This window comes from Physeter macrocephalus, chromosome 9 (assembly GCF_002837175.3).
Source record: "Physeter macrocephalus isolate SW-GA chromosome 9, ASM283717v5, whole genome shotgun sequence".
Lineage (NCBI taxonomy): Eukaryota > Metazoa > Chordata > Mammalia > Artiodactyla > Physeteridae > Physeter > Physeter macrocephalus.
In genome coordinates, this window is record NC_041222.1 from 49350681 (window position 1) to 49372351 (window position 21671).

General features: G+C 42.9%; 1 protein-coding gene and 1 pseudogene across 1 annotated transcript in view; one reads left to right on the forward strand and one right to left on the reverse strand.

The window, feature by feature from the left end:
* GLDC (glycine decarboxylase) overlaps positions 1-21671 on the reverse strand; it is a 108181-nt gene that overhangs the window by 29259 nt on the left and 57251 nt on the right. Inside the window, exons 16-18 of the mRNA XM_024126926.3 lie at positions 14461-14536; positions 8209-8334; positions 6634-6783 (exon numbers count right to left, since the gene is read on the reverse strand). Coding sequence (XP_023982694.1) covers positions 6634-6783; positions 8209-8334; positions 14461-14536 — 352 coding nt within the window. The remainder of the gene's footprint in view (positions 1-6633; positions 6784-8208; positions 8335-14460; positions 14537-21671) is intronic.
* LOC112065733 (DCN1-like protein 2) lies at positions 16103-18867 on the forward strand (annotated as a pseudogene).

Sequence of the window (21671 nt, forward strand, 5' to 3'; positions counted from 1 at the left end):
TTTGCGGTACGCAGGCCTCTCACTGTTGTGGCCTCTTCCGTTGCGGAGCACAGGCTCCGGACGCGCAGGCTCAGCGGCCATGGCTCACGGGGTCCAGCCGCTCCGCGGCATGTGGGATCTTCCCGGACCGGGGCACGAACCCGTGTCCCCTGCATCGGCAGGCGGACTCTCAACCACTGCGCCACCAGGGAAGCCCTGTATTAAATTCTTTTCTTTAATTTCTCAGGACCAAAGCTGGAGTTATTTTTTCCTTTCTCACAAGATATTTTTATTCTACCAAAGGATCTTTGGATAAAAGGATCCCTTCTGGGCAGAACACTGATCAAGGAAGGGAAAGGTGAATACTTAAAAATGAATATAAAATATTTGTTAAAGGCCTCAATGAAGAATTCATACCAGAGAAGTTCTGAGGAAACAGAAACATCCAAGCTAAAAATGTCACTCATCTTGTGATACACTGAATAGCATCCAAATGTGTCCACATTCTAATCCCAGAGTCTACGAATGTGACTTTATATGGCAAAAGGGATTTTGCTGGTGTGATTAAATTAAGGATCTTGAGGTGAGAAATTGAGGATCTTGAGATGGGATCTTGAAATCTGGATTATAGGTTGGACCCTAAATGCATTCACAAGTGTTCTCATCATAAGGAGCCAGGGGAAGCTTTGACTACAGAGGATGTAGAAGATGAGATAACTGAACAAGGGGTTGGAGTGATGGCAGGAAGGGGCCATGAGTCAAGGAATGTAGGAGGCCTCCAGAAACTAGGAAAGGCAAAGAAACAGATTCTCTCCTGGATCCTCCAGAAGGAACGAGCCCTGCCAACACACTGACTTTAGCCAAGTGAAACCAATTTCAGACTTCTAGCCTCCATAACTATAAGAAAATAAATCTGTGTTGTTCTAAGCCACTAAGTTTGTAGTAATTTGTTACAGCAGCCATGGGAAACTAATACACATCCTGATATAAGGATTAGCGGGAAGAAAAGGTCTCAGTGGTTTTGTCAGGGATTTCTTGCTGTTAGACGTTTCTGATTTTCTATGTGGATCCTCACTTTAAAAATTGTGGCATTGCAAAGGACTTGGAAATAAGAGGAACCAGATTTGATATTTTATCAACACTAACCCTCTTTGGTACATTTATGCCAATTTAGGTGGATGCTGTGTTTTTCTAACCCCCAAATGCACCTGGTGTAGACCCAACATAGCTCATCCTCAAAGACTTGCTGGGGGCTTCCCTGGTGGTGCAGTGGTTAAGAATCCGTCTGCCAATGCAGGGGACACGGGTTCAAGCCCTGATCTGGTAAGATCCCACATGCCGCGGAGCAACTAAGCCCACGAGCCACAACTACTGAAGCCCGTGTGCCACAACTACTGAAGCCTGCGCACCTAGAGCCTGTGCTCTGCAACAAGAGAAGCCACCGCAATGAGAAGCCCACTCCCGCGGAGCAACTAAGCCCACGAGCCACAACTACTGAAGCCCGTGTGCCACAACTACTGAAGCCTGCGCACCTAGAGCCTGTGCTCTGCAACAAGAGAAGCCACCGCAATGAGAAGCCCACTCACTGCAACGAAAAGTAGCCCCCGCTCGCGGCAACCAGAGAAAGCCAGCACACAGCAACAGAAGACCCAACGCAGCCAAAAAACAAATGAATAAATTAATTAAATAAATCTATTTTTAAAAAAAAAAGAAGAAGACTTGCTGAATGAGTGACAAATTAAGGAGGAGGGCTCCTTTGCAAGGGAAATCAATTTCTTACCACAGGTAAAATCCAAAAACAAAAGGCCACTCCTTTGCCTCAGGCAGCTGAGAAAAGAAAAATACATACAGGTTTTGGGGGTGTTTTTTTGGTTTTGGGGGGTTTTTTGGTCAGTGTTTTCCCTTTGTAAAGGAAATCCAGTCTCTGATCAACAAACCTGAGTTACTATTTGACAGGTAAATTGAGTTAATAATTATAAAGTGTTCAGGACAGTGCCTGGCACAGGGTAATTTCTATATAAGTGTTTGTTAAATAATTTGTATTCTCTCAGGTTAAACTGGTAAATCAAGAACTTGGCCATTGCCTTTTAGGAACCTCTGAAATTTAACCTAAGAGTAAATGTGAAAATAACTTCCAAAACAGCTTGAAATAAGAGAATCATCAGGAACCCGGGAGGTTCTGTAGCACATGACTTCCCCACATTCTTTTTTTTTTTTTTTTTTTTTTTTTTTTCCAAAAGAAGGACATTGTAAAGCAATTATACTCCAATAAAGATGTTAAAAAAAAAAAAAATACTGCAACCAAAACCTGGCATCCCACAGGCAGTGTGGCTTGTGGTTTCTATGGAAACAGCAACTGACTTTTTAGCCTAATTTAGATTTTAAAATACAGATTTGAATATACAGTCAATTTCTAATTATTCACCCCAAGAGGGAGAAGAGGAAGTATCCCTAGTGCAAGAAAGGATAGTACCTCCCTGCTATTGAAACAGGCAATTTCTAGCACCCCAGCTTTGGGTATCATGCACTTTATCAAAGGGCCCCTTAGGGCACGTGGCTATAAAGGGCTGGAAGGCTGTTGGAGAGAATACTGAGCCGAGGGAGAGAAAGGGAGGCTGACAGTTTTCCTGGACCATCCTGGTACTGGCCACAACATTCAACGGGTGTTCCTGCCACTTTGGCATTTGGACTAATTGTGAATGTGGTCAAAGATAAAGAATCCATTTATGCTATTGAAGCAATAGAATCCCTGGACTACTCAAAAGAAATCAGACAGGAGCAAAGAAAAGCAGACAGTCTGAAATGGTTTAAAAAAATTTTTTTCAAAAAAAGGGACTTCCCTGGTGGCGCAGTGGTTAAGAATCCACCTGCCAATGCAGGGGATACAGGTTCCAGCCCTTGTCTGGGAAGATCCCACATGCCACAGAGCAACTAAGCCCGTGCGCTACAACTACTAAGCCTGCGCTCTAGAGCCCGCAAGCCACAACTACGGGCCACGGCGGTGAGAGGCCCACGTACCACCAAAAAAAAAAAAAAAAAAAAAAAATGCAAAAGAAGGATATATTTTACTAGATTCCATTAGAGTCTGTTGTATGGAAGCAGCTGTCTTAGACATCTCTGATGTTGAAAAATCCTCCCTGATTATTTGAATAATAAGTCATTTTCTTTTTCTCTAACTAAAAAAGTCAGGTTTAATTAAAATTTTAATCTAGAAAGGATGCCAACATTTCCAAACTTAAGAGTTCTGTGTTTCTACAAGCTCAGTGACTGGGTAGCCTTCCCTGCCTCCCCTCACCCACCCCCCAAAATGCAGCACCCCACTCCTCTCTATCCTTCAGTGGAATAACCTCTCCCAACATTTCAGTGATGGTAGTGTGAACAGTGGTGCCAGAAGAAAAGTCACACACAAGGGGACTGAGAGAGAAGGGAGGACTGGAAAAAACAAAGAAGGAGAAGGAGCTAAAAAGAATCCATGAGTCACAGAAGAACTCTGCCCAGGCCCAATCAAAACGTCTCTCATCCTTTTTCCTTGACCTTTCTGGTTTGGTCCCCAACTCCTAGACATTCACAGATAGCTCCGGGTGTCAGACTAAAGAGCAGGGAACCAAGGAGGGATGGGAAGTATCACAGAGTGGACAGCCCTGGGTTTTAGCTGGCCTTTTCTCGCTAGCTGCTCACTGGCCTTCCACAAGCACCACAGTGTAGATCTTGGCGGCCTCTCCATAAAGCAGGAGCGACATGAAGATGGTTACACAGGATGAATGGCTCCCTCCCCAGGAGTCCCAGACACCTCATGGTTAAAGAACATAATAATGGAGAGTTCCAGGGGCTACTGGGTACATGGAAGCCACGGAGGAAAAATAGAAAAAGCAACTTTAAATGTCACTCATCTGGCATCCTCTCACTGGAGTCCCAGTGCTTCCTTTCTGACTCTATGACAGTGCTGAGATTCTGAGGTCTAAAGAACAATTGTAATTCCAAACTAACCCTTCCTTAGAAAGTTAAAGAATTCAACACCCAGGCGAAAAAAAAAAAGTTGAAATATCAGGGACTGTGTCTGTCTCATTTATCGCTTGATCTCTCTCTGGACTGGCACACACAGTACCTTGCATGTGGCCAGTCTTCAGTAATTTATTCAAGTAATAAATGTCCTGTTTTCCAAAAGGTCTTTGAAAATCAATTCTATTTCCCAACCAGGACGAAGGCCTGGGAAAACACACCTGTGTAATCAGGATGGATAAGCAAGGGAAGGTGGGAGAAAATTTTTTTTCTCCCCTTTTGTGGAAGGGAAGTGAAATAGTATTTAAATTCTTCACTGCAAAATCCAGGCAACTGGCCATAAACAATTTTCCAGCTTTAATAAAACCAGGAATGGACTAAGATTGGACTACCACCCACTGCACCCCACTTATGTGGGCAGCCAGACCACCCCAGCACCTTTTTCTCTAACTCTCCTGGGCTGGGCAGACACTTCGACCTGCTCCTGGCTCCTACCCACTGCTCCCTCCAATACCACCTCCACAGCTCATGAAGTTCAAGTTTAGCGTGGCCATCACCAAAATGAAGGTCCCAGGAACACAGACCTCCTTCAGCCACAATCTGAAGCCTGTGTTGTTAGGTCATCTGCTAAAGGCACTGCCTCTGGGGATTAGTGGAGGCCTGGCGAGCGCATTAGCACCTGCTGACCGCACAAAGGCCCCCCAAAAGCAGTTTGGACCCTGGAGACTAGACCCTCACCCAAAGCAAACGAAGAAGCAGAACCTTGAACTCTGCTCCATGTCCCACGTCTTCTTTTGTTGCTTAGAGCTGAGAATCACTTAACAGGGAATTTATTTATTCAATAAATATTTTCTGAGCATACATATGACAAGAACTGTGCTCAGGCACAGTAGGAGTTACAGAAGAATGAAAGCTCAGTCTCTGCCCTCTGTCCAGGGCTGAGCCAAGGAGGGAGGCTTGGAATGGCAACATTCCTGCCCCTTCCTCCCTTTGCTCCCTGCGGGGAGCAGGTCCACAGCCAACTGGCTGACTTTTACAGACTGGCTTTGAGAGAAAGCCTTTTATCTCCAAATGTTTTCCCTCAAAATGGTCCAGTGAAACGTCTTGGAGGCAAGGATCGTAATAGCCAGTTCATAGACATTTGTTTCTTGATTATATGTTTCCCCAGCTTCTTCCAAGAAGAATTGGAGGGAGTGTCCCACAGAATGAAAGGGACCCTAAAGCTGAACCTGCTGCCCTCCCCCAACCCCCGGTGGTGAGTAAACGGTCCACACTCACTGTTCTGTGTCTCTCTCCTTTCCCGTCTAAGTAGGCTCGGATAGTGGCCAGCCCAGCGTATTCCCCCTGGGCTCCGCTGCAAAGACAGGAAGAAAAGGGTCAGAGCTTTATGCCTCTCTGCTTTCATTTACTCATTCAATATTCATCGGGCATAGGCTGTGTGTTCACCAACATGTGACACTAAAAGCTCACCTAGGACCCCTGCATGAGCCTAAAGTCTTGAACAACCAGAACAGTACCTGATCTGTGCACTAAAGCTTACCCATGCACCTAAAAAATTTGTTTTTATTATGGAAAATTCCAAAATTATAGAAAAGTAGAGAGAAGAATATAAGGAACCATCACATTATACCTATCACCCAGATTTAAAAATGATCAGATTATGGTCAATCTTGTTTCCACCTATATCCCTCACTCTGAACTGGATTATTTCGAAGCAGAACTCAAGCATCATATCATCAATTCAATCTTCAATATGTATCTTTCAAAGATAATAATTATTTTTAAAAGATAACTGTAGGGACTTCCCTGGTGGTCCAGTGGTTAAGACTCCATGCTTCCACTGCAGTGCGCACGGGTTTGATCCTGGTTGGGGAACTAAGATCCCACATGCCACAACTACTGAAGCCCGCGCACCTAGAGCCCGTGCTCCGCAACAAAGAGAAGCCACTGCAATGAGAAGCCCATGCACAGCAACAAAGAGTAGCCCCCGCTCACCGCAACTAGAGAAAGCCAGCGCGCAGCAACGAAAACCCAATGCAGCCCAAAATAAATAAATAAATAAATAAATAAATTTTTAAAAAAAGGAGAGGAGGAAGCTGAGAAGACTCTTAAAAAGATGAGTCCCTGTCCTCCAAAGTCTCCCTAATGCATTTCCTCAAAGGTACACATCACACAGACCATGACCACACCCCCAAGCCCTGCCAAGAAGTCAGGATCAGCCCTTCAGGGACAGAGCTATTCAGCTGTTTCACACTGATGAAGCTGAAGCTAGTCCAAGGCCATAGGAGATCAACAGCCACCAGTGGCCAAAACTTGGGTCTAAATTCCCTCAGGAAGGGAGTCAGGTGACCTCATTGCCTTTACTACCCCCAGAGGGATATAACACCTTGTGACAAGCTAAGGACATTCAGCTCACTCCCTGCTTCCCTTCAACCTTTTTACCTCCTCCTCAGCATCCCCCATGACCTCCTTAGGATCTGTAATCTCAGTGAAATTGTGGTACATACTTTGTTTGATTTGGCAATATAGAAAGTCAGTCTCTGTTCTGAATTCAGTGACATGTTTTAAGACAACTGGCAAGAAATCAAAGAAAATGAATTTTTTTTTTTTTTTGTACTTAACCATTTTCTCAGGGAGCCCTCTCACACTGCCCACCTGAGCGTTCATATTTGCTCCGTCCAGGTAGACCTGTCCTCCATGTTGGTGGATCAGGTCACACACATCTCCGATGTTCTCTTCAAACACTCCATTGGTGGATGGGTACGTAATCATGATTGCTGCCAGGTTCTCCTTGTGTTTATCCACCTGAAAGATAAAAAAGGGCAGAAGGAGACAAGGAGAGGGAATGTTTCTTTCTTAGCCAATCCCTCGCTTTTTATTTTAAAGGATTAAGAAAGATGAAGACTTGTGCTTTTCATTTCTGGAACTGTCTCAATGTAGGATGATGCTAATAGAAGATCCACAGCCATTACTCCCTTTGTAAATCATTCCAAAGAAATAACAAGAACTTCGATTGATCTCCATTGTCAAAAACAAAAAACTGTTCAGAAGATTTTTGGGTATTTTGGGCTCAACTCTCTAAAGTGGTTTTCCTTTGGTTCAAATCATCTCAATAATTATTTCAGATCTTTTTGGTTCCAGACAAGTTGATTCTCACAGTTAATCTCTCTCTGCTCATCTTGCCATATCCACCCTTATCCCCTTTCCCTCCCATTCTACTGAAATTAGAATTCCCACTAGGAGTGTTCTGCTCTGATTAAAAAAAAACTCCATCGTTTTTTTTCCTTTTGACAGAAGGCAAGCATATATAAAAGGCATGTTGCTGTTTGTCTGACCAGCAAGTCAGTGAACAGGCTCATGTGGAAATGAAAAAAAAAATTTTTAAGGTCATATCCTATTATGGAGAGACTTAATAATTATAACTACTGGCCCAGAATATTTATCAGTAAAAACTTTATGGAGCTATGGAAGCAGGAGGGTGGATGGGAGAGATGAGCAGCATTGTGTTTTCCTCTTCCCTTTGAGGTAGTTACATGAAGTTCTCAGTCTCCATACCTAATAACCCCGACAAAATCACATTGCTATTCAAGTGATTTCCCTCCCTCTTAAGATGCAGCCTCCAGTCCACCAGTGGAAAGCAGATACGGTTGCTAGGCAACCTCTTCCTGGAGGTTGGGAGGTTGGGAGTGGGAATTGGTGCTGCAAGAAGGAAGATGGAATATTGCCTGAAATTCAGCAGGTAACGGCTGGGGCCATCACAAGCATCTGCAAAATCTATATTTATGTTTTAATTCCCAACACAAAGATTGAGAATACCAGTGACTGCCAGTTTGACTGTTAATGGGGGAAGGAGGGGAGGGTTGGGTAGAAGGAGGCAGGTAGATCCTGCAAGGAGTATCCTTACTACCACCATGAATAATTCATTCAGTTTCTTACACATGCACACATTAGATGATGGGATTTCAGTGTAAAGGACCTTCTCCCTGTTAGAGAAGGAAGAGGTAAAATAGACTGTGGTCAGCTTTATTCTGGACCAGAAATGTGACTCTTGCTTTTATTTTTCTTACAGAGTCGGCTAGGTTTTCTGATTTTATGCCATTCTCCCTAGACTCATTCAGAGGAGGAACTGCAGTCTTTTAATTAGAATGCAAAAGAAGATAAACCATCCCTGATCCCCACAACTTCTTTCCAACCCAGACCTCCCCCATCTGTTAAGTGGAAGATGAGTACCATAGCCTTGAGGTGAGCTGCATCGATATTCCCGTATTTATCCACCTCCACAGGCTGAATCTTCATGCCTGCCATGTGGGCACTTGCAGGATTGGTTCCATGTGCGGATTTTGGAATGAGGCAAACCTTAGGAATGGAATGAAAGGAAGGAAGGAGAGAAAAATCACCAGGCTATTCATAATGATAGAAAATCCTACAAAATACTTGGCGCATAAATTCAATACGTGCCACATGCGCTATTTAAATTGCCCAGTAGTGCCTTAAAGTTTACTACAATTTCATTATTACTGTATTGCAAAACAATGTCCAACAGGAGTTTACACTTGAATCCCCAAATACTGTTCCCTAAAGACTTTCAGAATATTAATAGTTTCCTCCCTTATCCCAGCAACACCAAAAGCAGGCCTAGGCTTATTCTAACCTCGTCTCAGCTATAATATATAGAAAGCACCTTACAAGAACATGAGATTGGAAGTTAAACTCTAGGACTCAAAAGCACACATCACAGCTCCAGTGCTCTGCTTGGCTCTACTGAGACCAGGAGAAGTAATAGTCTACATATTCCAAGGCCTCCTAGTGCCAACACACCAATGACTACTTCATTACTGGATGTTTACTCTGTGCAATGAATTGTTAGTTGCCATGAGAATCATAACTAAGCACAAACGCCGATCAGCCCCTGTCCTGTGCTCACGTGCTGCATTCACTGACAAGGCTGGCATCCATATAAATAAATGTCTAGAAGGACTTCCCTGGAGGTCCAATGGCTAAGACTCCATGCTCCAATGCAGGGGACGCGGGTTCGATCCCTGGTTGGGGAACTAAGATCCCACATGCCGGGCGGTGCAGTCAGATTAAAAAATAAAAATAAATAAATAAATAAAAGGACCCTTTAAACAGGGACTATATCACCTCAACCCAGTCTCCTTGGCCAGCGGAAACATCTCCTCCTCCCTTATCTGAGGAAGCCATTCCTCTCTTTCCAAAGCATCTTGTTGTTGTCAGTATAATTGGGGAAATAAAAATTCTTAAAAAAAAAAAAATGTCTAGAGCCCACAGGTACCAAAGGAACTCAGAATAACGGGTTGCCACTTCAAGTTGAAGAGATCAAGAGAAAGTATTTCAAGAGGTAGAACCTAAGCCAGAGCTTAAAGATGTGTTGAATTCTTATGGAAGGCAGATGGTAGGCACGCACAACGTTAAAATTCCCAGATTTAAATCATTTTCATTTCCTGCCCCCAAATCATGTGAACACAGGTGCTCTGTGTGATCTGATGGTGCCCCACTACAGGAAAGGGCCTCATGGAGTTCCCTCCAACAGAAAGCAACAAGAAGAAGCAATATTGACCCTGAAAACAATCCTGCTTTTAATTTTTTTTAATCCCAGAACCAATACTGACACCCCTTGAAGAGAAATGGATGGGCATCATAAAAATGGGCTTATGAAGGGGAAATTTAGCTTACAGCTGTTTCCTCAAAAACAGCAAAGCCATCTACTTAAGCAAAATGCATGTGATCCAAAGAGAACTACAAACAGAGGCAAACATGAAATTACTTTGTTGTTCTTCTGCAGACAGAAAGTTAGTGCCTCTTTTGAATGGTTACTGGTCTCATGCTGATTATGCTATGTTGTCCTCCAATCCTTTTTCTTGTTTAAATGTTTCCCTTTTGTATTAAATTTTTTTTTTTTTTTTTTTTTTTTGCGGTACGCAGGCCTCTCACTGTTGTGGCCTCTTCCGTTGCGGAGCACAGGCTCCGGACGCGCAGGCTCAGCGGCCATGGCTCACGGGGTCCAGCCGCTCCGCGGCATGTGGGATCTTCCCGGACCGGGGCACGAACCCGTGTCCCCTGCATCGGCAGGCGGACTCTCAACCACTGCGCCACCAGGGAAGCCCTGTATTAAATTCTTTTCTTTAATTTCTCAGGACCAAAGCTGGAGTTATTTTTTCCTTTCTCACAAGATATTTTTATTCTACCAAAGGATCTTTGGATAAAAGGATCCCTTCTGGGCAGAACACTGATCAAGGAAGGGAAAGGTGAATACTTAAAAATGAATATAAAATATTTGTTAAAGGCCTCAATGAAGAATTCATACCAGAGAAGTTCTGAGGAAACAGAAACATCCAAGCTAAAAATGTCACTCATCTTGTGATACACTGAATAGCATCCAAATGTGTCCACATTCTAATCCCAGAGTCTACGAATGTGACTTTATATGGCAAAAGGGATTTTGCTGGTGTGATTAAATTAAGGATCTTGAGGTGAGAAATTGAGGATCTTGAGATGGGATCTTGAAATCTGGATTATAGGTTGGACCCTAAATGCATTCACAAGTGTTCTCATCATAAGGAGCCAGGGGAAGCTTTGACTACAGAGGATGTAGAAGATGAGATAACTGAACAAGGGGTTGGAGTGATGGCAGGAAGGGGCCATGAGTCAAGGAATGTAGGAGGCCTCCAGAAACTAGGAAAGGCAAAGAAACAGATTCTCTCCTGGATCCTCCAGAAGGAACGAGCCCTGCCAACACACTGACTTTAGCCAAGTGAAACCAATTTCAGACTTCTAGCCTCCATAACTATAAGAAAATAAATCTGTGTTGTTCTAAGCCACTAAGTTTGTAGTAATTTGTTACAGCAGCCATGGGAAACTAATACACATCCTGATATAAGGATTAGCGGGAAGAAAAGGTCTCAGTGGTTTTGTCAGGGATTTCTTGCTGTTAGACGTTTCTGATTTTCTATGTGGATCCTCACTTTAAAAATTGTGGCATTGCAAAGGACTTGGAAATAAGAGGAACCAGATTTGATATTTTATCAACACTAACCCTCTTTGGTACATTTATGCCAATTTAGGTGGATGCTGTGTTTTTCTAACCCCCAAATGCACCTGGTGTAGACCCAACATAGCTCATCCTCAAAGACTTGCTGGGGGCTTCCCTGGTGGTGCAGTGGTTAAGAATCCGTCTGCCAATGCAGGGGACACGGGTTCAAGCCCTGATCTGGTAAGATCCCACATGCCGCGGAGCAACTAAGCCCACGAGCCACAACTACTGAAGCCCGTGTGCCACAACTACTGAAGCCTGCGCACCTAGAGCCTGTGCTCTGCAACAAGAGAAGCCACCGCAATGAGAAGCCCACTCACTGCAACGAAAAGTAGCCCCCGCTCGCGGCAACCAGAGAAAGCCAGCACACAGCAACAGAAGACCCAACGCAGCCAAAAAACAAATGAATAAATTAATTAAATAAATCTATTTTTAAAAAAAAAAGAAGAAGACTTGCTGAATGAGTGACAAATTAAGGAGGAGGGCTCCTTTGCAAGGGAAATCAATTTCTTACCACAGGTAAAATCCAAAAACAAAAGGCCACTCCTTTGCCTCAGGCAGCTGAGAAAAGAAAAATACATACAGGTTTTGGGGGTGTTTTTTTGGTTTTGGGGGGTTTTTTGGTCAGTGTTTTCCCTTTGTAAAGGAAATCCAGTCTCTGATCAACAAACCTGAGTTACTATTTGACAGGTAAATTGAGTTAATAATTATAAAGTGTTCAGGACAGTGCCTGGCACAGGGTAATTTCTATATAAGTGTTTGTTAAATAATTTGTATTCTCTCAGGTTAAACTGGTAAATCAAGAACTTGGCCATTGCCTTTTAGGAACCTCTGAAATTTAACCTAAGAGTAAATGTGAAAATAACTTCCAAAACAGCTTGAAATAAGAGAATCATCAGGAACCCGGGAGGTTCTGTAGCACATGACTTCCCCACATTCTTTTTTTTTTTTTTTTTTTTTTTTTTTTTTCCAAAAGAAGGATAGGGCTTCCCTGGTGGCGCGGCGGTTGCGCGTCCGCCTGCCGATGCAGGGGAACCGGGTTCGCGCCCCGGTCTGGGAGGATCCCATATGCCGCGGAGCGGCTGGGCCCGTGAGCCATGGCTGCTGGGCCTGCGCGTCCGGAGCCTGTGCCCCGCAACGGGAGAGGCCACGGCGGTGAGAGGCCCACGTACCACCAAAAAAAAAAAAAAAAAAAAAAAATGCAAAAGAAGGATATATTTTACTAGATTCCATTAGAGTCTGTTGTATGGAAGCAGCTGTCTTAGACATCTCTGATGTTGAAAAATCCTCCCTGATTATTTGAATAATAAGTCATTTTCTTTTTCTCTAACTAAAAAAGTCAGGTTTAATTAAAATTTTAATCTAGAAAGGATGCCAACATTTCCAAACTTAAGAGTTCTGTGTTTCTACAAGCTCAGTGACTGGGTAGCCTTCCCTGCCTCCCCTCACCCACCCCCCAAAATGCAGCACCCCACTCCTCTCTATCCTTCAGTGGAATAACCTCTCCCAACATTTCAGTGATGGTAGTGTGAACAGTGGTGCCAGAAGAAAAGTCACACACAAGGGGACTGAGAGAGAAGGGAGGACTGGAAAAAACAAAGAAGGAGAAGGAGCTAAAAAGAATCCATGAGTCACAGAAGAACTCTGCCCAGGCCCAATCAAAACGTCTCTCATCCTTTTTCCTTGACCTTTCTGGTTTGGTCCCCAACTCCTAGACATTCACAGATAGCTCCGGGTGTCAGACTAAAGAGCAGGGAACCAAGGAGGGATGGGAAGTATCACAGAGTGGACAGCCCTGGGTTTTAGCTGGCCTTTTCTCGCTAGCTGCTCACTGGCCTTCCACAAGCACCACAGTGTAGATCTTGGCGGCCTCTCCATAAAGCAGGAGCGACATGAAGATGGTTACACAGGATGAATGGCTCCCTCCCCAGGAGTCCCAGACACCTCATGGTTAAAGAACATAATAATGGAGAGTTCCAGGGGCTACTGGGTACATGGAAGCCACGGAGGAAAAATAGAAAAAGCAACTTTAAATGTCACTCATCTGGCATCCTCTCACTGGAGTCCCAGTGCTTCCTTTCTGACTCTATGACAGTGCTGAGATTCTGAGGTCTAAAGAACAATTGTAATTCCAAACTAACCCTTCCTTAGAAAGTTAAAGAATTCAACACCCAGGCGAAAAAAAAAAAGTTGAAATATCAGGGACTGTGTCTGTCTCATTTATCGCTTGATCTCTCTCTGGACTGGCACACACAGTACCTTGCATGTGGCCAGTCTTCAGTAATTTATTCAAGTAATAAATGTCCTGTTTTCCAAAAGGTCTTTGAAAATCAATTCTATTTCCCAACCAGGACGAAGGCCTGGGAAAACACACCTGTGTAATCAGGATGGATAAGCAAGGGAAGGTGGGAGAAAATTTTTTTTCTCCCCTTTTGTGGAAGGGAAGTGAAATAGTATTTAAATTCTTCGCTGCAAAATCCAGGCAACTGGCCATAAACAATTTTCCAGCTTTAATAAAACCAGGAATGGACTAAGATTGGACTACCACCCACTGCACCCCACTTATGTGGGCAGCCAGACCACCCCAGCACCTTTTTCTCTAACTCTCCTGGGCTGGGCAGACACTTCGACCTGCTCCTGGCTCCTACCCACTGCTCCCTCCAATACCACCTCCACAGCTCATGAAGTTCAAGTTTAGCGTGGCCATCACCAAAATGAAGGTCCCAGGAACACAGACCTCCTTCAGCCACAATCTGAAGCCTGTGTTGTTAGGTCATCTGCTAAAGGCACTGCCTCTGGGGATTAGTGGAGGCCTGGCGAGCGCATTAGCACCTGCTGACCGCACAAAGGCCCCCCAAAAGCAGTTTGGACCCTGGAGACTAGACCCTCACCCAAAGCAAACGAAGAAGCAGAACCTTGAACTCTGCTCCATGTCCCACGTCTTCTTTTGTTGCTTAGAGCTGAGAATCACTTAACAGGGAATTTATTTATTCAATAAATATTTTCTGAGCATACATATGACAAGAACTGTGCTCAGGCACAGTAGGAGTTACAGAAGAATGAAAGCTCAGTCTCTGCCCTCTGTCCAGGGCTGAGCCAAGGAGGGAGGCTTGGAATGGCAACATTCCTGCCCCTTCCTCCCTTTGCTCCCTGCGGGGAGCAGGTCCACAGCCAACTGGCTGACTTTTACAGACTGGCTTTGAGAGAAAGCCTTTTATCTCCAAATGTTTTCCCTCAAAATGGTCCAGTGAAACGTCTTGGAGGCAAGGATCGTAATAGCCAGTTCATAGACATTTGTTTCTTGATTATATGTTTCCCCAGCTTCTTCCAAGAAGAATTGGAGGGAGTGTCCCACAGAATGAAAGGGACCCTAAAGCTGAACCTGCTGCCCTCCCCCAACCCCCGGTGGTGAGTAAACGGTCCACACTCACTGTTCTGTGTCTCTCTCCTTTCCCGTCTAAGTAGGCTCGGATAGTGGCCAGCCCAGCGTATTCCCCCTGGGCTCCGCTGCAAAGACAGGAAGAAAAGGGTCAGAGCTTTATGCCTCTCTGCTTTCATTTACTCATTCAATATTCATCGGGCATAGGCTGTGTGTTCACCAACATGTGACACTAAAAGCTCACCTAGGACCCCTGCATGAGCCTAAAGTCTTGAACAACCAGAACAGTACCTGATCTGTGCACTAAAGCTTACCCATGCACCTAAAAAATTTGTTTTTATTATGGAAAATTCCAAAATTATAGAAAAGTAGAGAGAAGAATATAAGGAACCATCACATTATACCTATCACCCAGATTTAAAAATGATCAGATTATGGTCAATCTTGTTTCCACCTATATCCCTCACTCTGAACTGGATTATTTCGAAGCAGAACTCAAGCATCATATCATCAATTCAATCTTCAATATGTATCTTTCAAAGATAATAATTATTTTTAAAAGATAACTGTAGGGACTTCCCTGGTGGTCCAGTGGTTAAGACTCCATGCTTCCACTGCAGTGCGCACGGGTTTGATCCTGGTTGGGGAACTAAGATCCCACATGCCACATGGCACGGCATGCATAAATAAATAAATAAATACAAAAGATAACTAATTATTACACCTAAAACAATGAACAATAATTTCTTAACATCACCAAATGTTTAGTCAATGATCAGATTACCCCAAAGGAACTGTACACTTTGAGTGTGGCACCATTCCTGACAGTCTCAGGGTTGGCTTTCCCAAGCCCTAATGCTCATGGCTGCTAGAGGCTGGCTATCCGTGTCTCAGCAGTCCTTGAAGACACTACTTTTAGAGAACACTTAATGACTAACATTCCAGGGAGGGATGCTGAGTCAGTCATAAACTGTTACTTAATGTTCTCAGTACTCTCTGCAGGAAGGAAAGGAAGTGAGTAATAGGTTTTTTTAATCCCATTCAAAATGCATATTTCCTCCATTTCACAAAATTACACCATATTTTGACTCTGTGGAAGGCGCGGTGGTTTTGGCATTCATTGCTTCTGGTCACCCCGTAATATTGAGATCATACTCTAAAAAAGCACAAGGCTTAAGAATAAATTAGATAAACTGTTTAATTTCTAAATTAAAAGCTAAAATTTTGAGCATTGGAAAACATTTTTTGAGAGAACGCTGGGATGGAACCAGTTGAATTTGAAATATCTGCAAACTAGCATAGGGGCATTGATGGTTTGGTGTCAGGAGACGGCAGAATTGACGATTTAGGGCTCAGCATGAGAAAAGGACAGAGAACAGGGAAACATCTGGGTGTGCAGGGTGTAGAGCCTGGCTGGAGGAAAGGAAGGAAAGTGGTGATTTCCAGTGTGGGTGTCACAGAGCAACAGAAGAGACTAGATGAGTTAAGGAATAATAATAATAACAATAATTATAAACTGCTCCATTAATTAAGCACTTCCTCTTTACCAGGCACTGTGCACGGAGTAAACACAGGTAAATGGGAAACGTTGTTGCACCACCAAGCATTTTACATCATATTATTTAATCCTCCTAATACCCCCACAAAGTAGGTACCATTGTCTTCATTTTGCACATGAAGAAACTGAGTATTACATGCCCAACCAGCCAACAGTGACAGCCGGAGACATTGATACAAGTTGGCCTGTCTTAAGGGGCCTCGTGCTTCACTTGTAAGCAGTGAGGCTCCTCTGAGCACGCTGTGCTTCCCAAAGGACTGAGAATCATGGGAGCAAACGCTGGGTTTCCTTCACAGAACCCTTGTCTGACTGACAGAACTAGGAGGTTTAGCTCCATTAAAAGGCCTGTCCCCATAAGACCTAGGGCACCCATTTCCTCATCACCCACACTGAGTGAGCTTTGCCTCTCTCCTCTCTCTTCCAGGGAGGGAGGCAAACACTGGGCTTCTATTTTCCTGGCTTCTGAAAAACAAGTTCTAGCTCATTTGATGTTCTTTATTTTGAGAACAGGAAAATGAATATGCCACGTTTTAGCAAACCACTTACACCACTATTTACTTAGCCTCTCTGTGTTCTCATCTCTGAAATGTGCATAATAATTGCACCCAACTCGAAGGGCAGATATGATAAGACATGAGATGATCCATGGTAACGGGCTTTTCACAGTGCCTGGCACTAGGTAAACACTCATTAAGTACTGGCAACTATCATCACTATCATCAACGTCATCATCATCCTCATCACCATCTTCAGGCAGCAGCCCTCATCACTCTGTGACTCGGGATGGGCTGAGGATGGGCTACCACAGCATTTGAATGAGCACTTCCACAACCCTCAACCTCTATCACCCTCTCCTTTCCCTCCAACAAGCCAAATCCACCATTCTTCAACTGTCCCCACTCAAGTTCTGCCTCTTCTATAAAGCCTTCCCCAAAGTCACAAATCCAGTTCCTCACCATGGCCTACAAATCCCCCACATGGTCTGTGACTTCCACCCACCTCTACACCCATGTCTTCTGCCATCCTCTCCTTGCTCACTACCCTCCAGCCACCCAAGCCTTCTTCTTTCCCTGAAACAGATCAAGCCAATGTCTGCCTTGGGGCTTTTCACTAAATGTTCCTTCTGCTTGGAAAGCTCCTCCTCTAGTTCTTCAAATATCTGGCTTCTTCTAAGTATTTAGGCCTCAGCTCAAGTGTCATCTCCTCAGAGAGGCCTTCCCTGAAGGCAGAAATCTTATCTGTCTTTATCAACATTGTATTCTCTACGCCAAGAACACTGACCTAGGGGGTGTTCAATAAATACTGATTGACTGACTGACTGACTGAATTATTCTTTACCTCCTCCAAACTCGCGTAGTATTTTACTCTACTCGTTCTTCTGATAATACCATCCTATTCATACACTGTACATTGAAAATTATTATAGATCTCACATGTACTTCATGTGCCTATTTTATCTCAATTAGGGTATAGGCTTTGAGAATAGGATCTTAGGTATTAGAGTTCTATACATTCACAGGGAATATATAGAACAGTACTCACAGGGAATATATAGAATAGTACTATGCATGGAGTAGGTCTGCAATAAATGTTTAGTCAATTTGTTCAAAACTGAGTTCTTCTCCAGTCCAGACAATCAACATTAATGTCATTCTTTCCCCCATGGAAAGGGACTTCAGCATATGGATTTTGTATTTCTCTCTGTGTTTTTCTCATGACTTCTACTCATCTTGCTTTGTTGGAAGACCAACCAAGGTGTTTAGACTAGGAGTGAAAGAAGAGACTGGAGCTAGAAGCCAGTAATCCAGGAGAAAGGCAACATGCTAAAGACTTGATCAAGAATGCTGGGTGTTTTCTGCCTTAGATACTCTTAAAAATCAGCCATGTTTCAACTCAAAAAAATACAAAAGATATGTTCTAAATGCCACACAAGTCTTATTCCTGGGGTACTATGGAAATAAGGGGAATTATTAGTGCCACCTGTTGGTGGAAAAGTATTATGAAAAGTAACTGCTTATACGCATAACCCAGACTGAGAACCCATCAGAAAAGTACTACCTGTGGAGGGGCAGCTAGGATAGTGGTCTTCTGACATCTATTTAAAATGAAGTGGCTAGTGGCCTGGACCTGCAGAGCCAGCCACAGTGAGGAGGATGCCAGTGAATGGGGAGCCTCAGACCCACTTAGAAGTGCCAGGCAGGCATAAGCTTAAACTGTCTGAGAAAAACAAGGCCCCCAGTCATGGCATTTATTCAGGCTGGTGAAAAAACTGCGACATATTGTACTGTTTAACACTGAATGAGTAAGAACTAGCAACTTCTTCCAAAACCCAGACTCATTCTACAAAGAATCCACGAGAAATCCAGTAGACTAGACGAAGCTAGAACAACTGTATAGCAAGTACAAAGATCCACAAGGTGAAAATAAATTGGAGTTGATGGGATTCAACAGTTTCGTAATGATTTAAACCTAGACCCTATTAGTGTCAGTGTATCATCGTAAGTGTGGGATTTCAGGGCAGCTATTCAATGTGAATTTGGCAAAAAAATTAATTAAAGGGGGAGGTGGAATTTGAAGATGGCATAACAGAGCTAGGGTGATAGTTCAGCTCTTTTGCTAAGATTAGAGCAAGAAGGATAAAATAAACTTCAAAGATTTTTATCATTTTACCTTTACCTTTGCTAAGAGCACTGAGCAAAGGTTAAGATTAAGAAATATTACAAGTTACTTCTATCTGGAAAGGTTAAACTTTTAGATCTTCGGAACAAATTTTTATTGGACTATCACACAAAATAAATCCCAAGGGACACTTGGAAACTTTCACTAGATTTTAGAAATATAACTGCAGATATGTCTATCTATGATGAAGAAGGAACATGGATGGCCTGCTCCTACAGATGATTTTGCAGAATGATATGCATGGCCAATAGTCACAGGTGGAAAGCACAGCACTTTTTAAGCATAAAATTTAAGCATAGGGCTTCCCTGGCGGCACAGTGGTTGAGAGTCCGCCTGCCGCTGCAGGGGACATGGGTTCATGCCCCGGTCTGGGAAGATCCCACATGCCAAGGAGCGGCTGGGCCCGTGAGCCATGGCCGCTGAGCCTGTGCTCCACAACGGGAGAGGCCACAGCAGTGAGAGGCCCGCGTACCACAAAAAAAAAAAAAAAAAAAAATTAAGCATAAGATTATAAGTGAATTGCAGCCAATAAAGCAGGCATTTTGGTCAGTTACTGAGTACCTTTGTCACTGATTGCAGAAGTCATCCTCAACCAGTCATGAAATAACCTCTTTGTTCCACCTAAAGAATACAGTGGCTGACTTTATATACACCATAAGAAATTCCTCAGAAGTTGGCTGCTTGGGAATATTTGAAGATGGATTATTGTAGCTGCTGTTTTTAAGAGAAAGATTTCTGCACAGTATATATACTTACAAAAAAGTAACATAGAACCCATTTGTGTGACTGCAGAATACGCTACAATTCATGACTTAGTGTGAACCCCAGCAGCCACCAAAATTCCTGTTGAATTGTACTATAAATTGAACTGAGAAAACAGTAGGATGTTTTATTTATACAAGTCAAAGTGGGATATTATATTTATACAAGTCAAAAGGTGTTAAAAATGTGCCCTAGGGACTTCCCTGGTGGCACAGTGGTTAAGAATCCGCCTGCCAATGCAAGGGACACAGGTTCGAGCCCTGGTCCGGGAAGATCCCACATGCTGCAGAGCAACTAAGCTTGTGCGCCACAACTACTAAGCCTGCACTCTAGAGCCCGTGAGCCACAACTACAGAGCCTGGAGATCGCAACTAATGAAACGCGTGCACCTAGAGCCCATGCTCCACAACAAGAGAAGCCACCACAATGAGAAGCCTGAGCACCACAACAAAAAGTAGCCCCCACTCGCCACATCTAGAGAAAGCCCGAGCGCAGCAACGAAGACCCAACACAGCCAAAAATAAATAAATAAATTAATTTTTTAAAAAATAGTGCCCTAAAGAAAATGATCATGTTATGGATCATAACATTTAAAATTTGGGGTGCTGATAATTTAAGATTTATACAATTTTTTTGAACTGTCAAGTATCAAGATTTACCAAATCTATTCTTGTTTTAAATTTCTCTAGATATTCTTTTGAAAATCATTTTTAATCATAGTTTTTAACACACCATTGTAGTTCACACACTAATGGCCACATTTAGTGTGCAGTCTCAGAGAAGTTTTCTTTTAAGCTGTCTACAAGTCAGTGGGCCTATTTTATTTCTAATAATACTTGAACTTCTTAAGAAGTTTCCTATGATCTGTTTTTAAAATTATTACATTTAAAAAGACATTTTTCATGAAAAGGTTTTTTTGCGTGATAAACTGTAAATTTAAATATGAAGTGAATTGTTTCTCTTCAACCACCTATAATATCTATAATATCTAACATCTAACCTGTTGTAAAAACTTAAAAAAAAAAAAATTATTTATTTATTTTGGTTGCACTGGGTCTCAGTTGCAGCAGGCAGGCTCCTTAGTTGTGGCTCGCAGGCTCCTGAGTTGCACCTCACCGGCTCCTTAGTTGCAGCATGTGAACTCTTGGTTGCGGCATGCATGTGGGATCTAGTTCCCTGACCAGGGTTCGAACCTGGGCCCCCTGCATTGGGAACGTGGAGTCTTGACCACTGCGCCACCAGGGAAGTCCCAAAACTATAATATTTAGGAGCTAAAATATGCATCATTATCGAATAATACCAAGATTTTTGTAGACATAAGATTATTCTAAAATTTATACGTAAAGGCAAAGTAACTGAAATTGCTTCATTTTGAAAAAGAAAAAAGTAAGAAGAATCAGTCTGATGCCAAGACTTATTATATAGTTACTGTAATAAATAGTGTATTATTAGTGGAAGGATATACTTGTAGATCAATGGAATAGAATATAGAAACCAGAAATAAATTCACATATATAAACCCAACTGATTTTTGACAAAATTGCAAAAGTAATTCAATAGAGGAAAGACAGGCTTTTCAACAAATAATGCTGGAACAATTAGACTTCCATAGGTCAACCTAAATCTCATACCTTAAACAAAAACTATCTCAAAATAGATCATGGACTGAAATGTAAAACATAAAACGATAAAACCTTTAGGATTAAACAGAAGAAAATCTTTGAAATTTATAGCTAGTCAAAGAGTTCTTTGACTTGAAATCAAAAGCATAATTCATAAAAGGAAAAATTCATAAACTGAACTTCATCATAGTTAAAAACTTTTGTTCTGCAAAAGACCCTGTTAAGAAGATGAAAAGACATGCTACAGATTGGGAAAAAATATCTGCAAACTACATATAAACGGTAAAAACAGTAACAAACAAACTACATAACAAACAGTAAAAAACAAAGGCAACTCAATTAGAAAATGGTGCTGTGATGATCAAACATGTTTATATGCTTAGAAATAGAAAGGAAGAGTTACATTAGGATGTTGGAGATTTGCAGGTTCTCATTGTTGCTCTTTTCGTGGGTGTATATGTAGAAATGCTCAGCCTTTCAGTCCCCATAAAAGGGGAATTTTCTTGGGCTTCCCTGGTGGCGCAGTGGTTGAGAGTCCGCCTGCCGATGCAGGGGACACGAGTTCGTGCCCCGGTCCGGGAAGATCCCACATGCCGCGGAGCGGCTGGGCCCGTGAGCCATGGCCCCTGAGCCTGCGCGTCT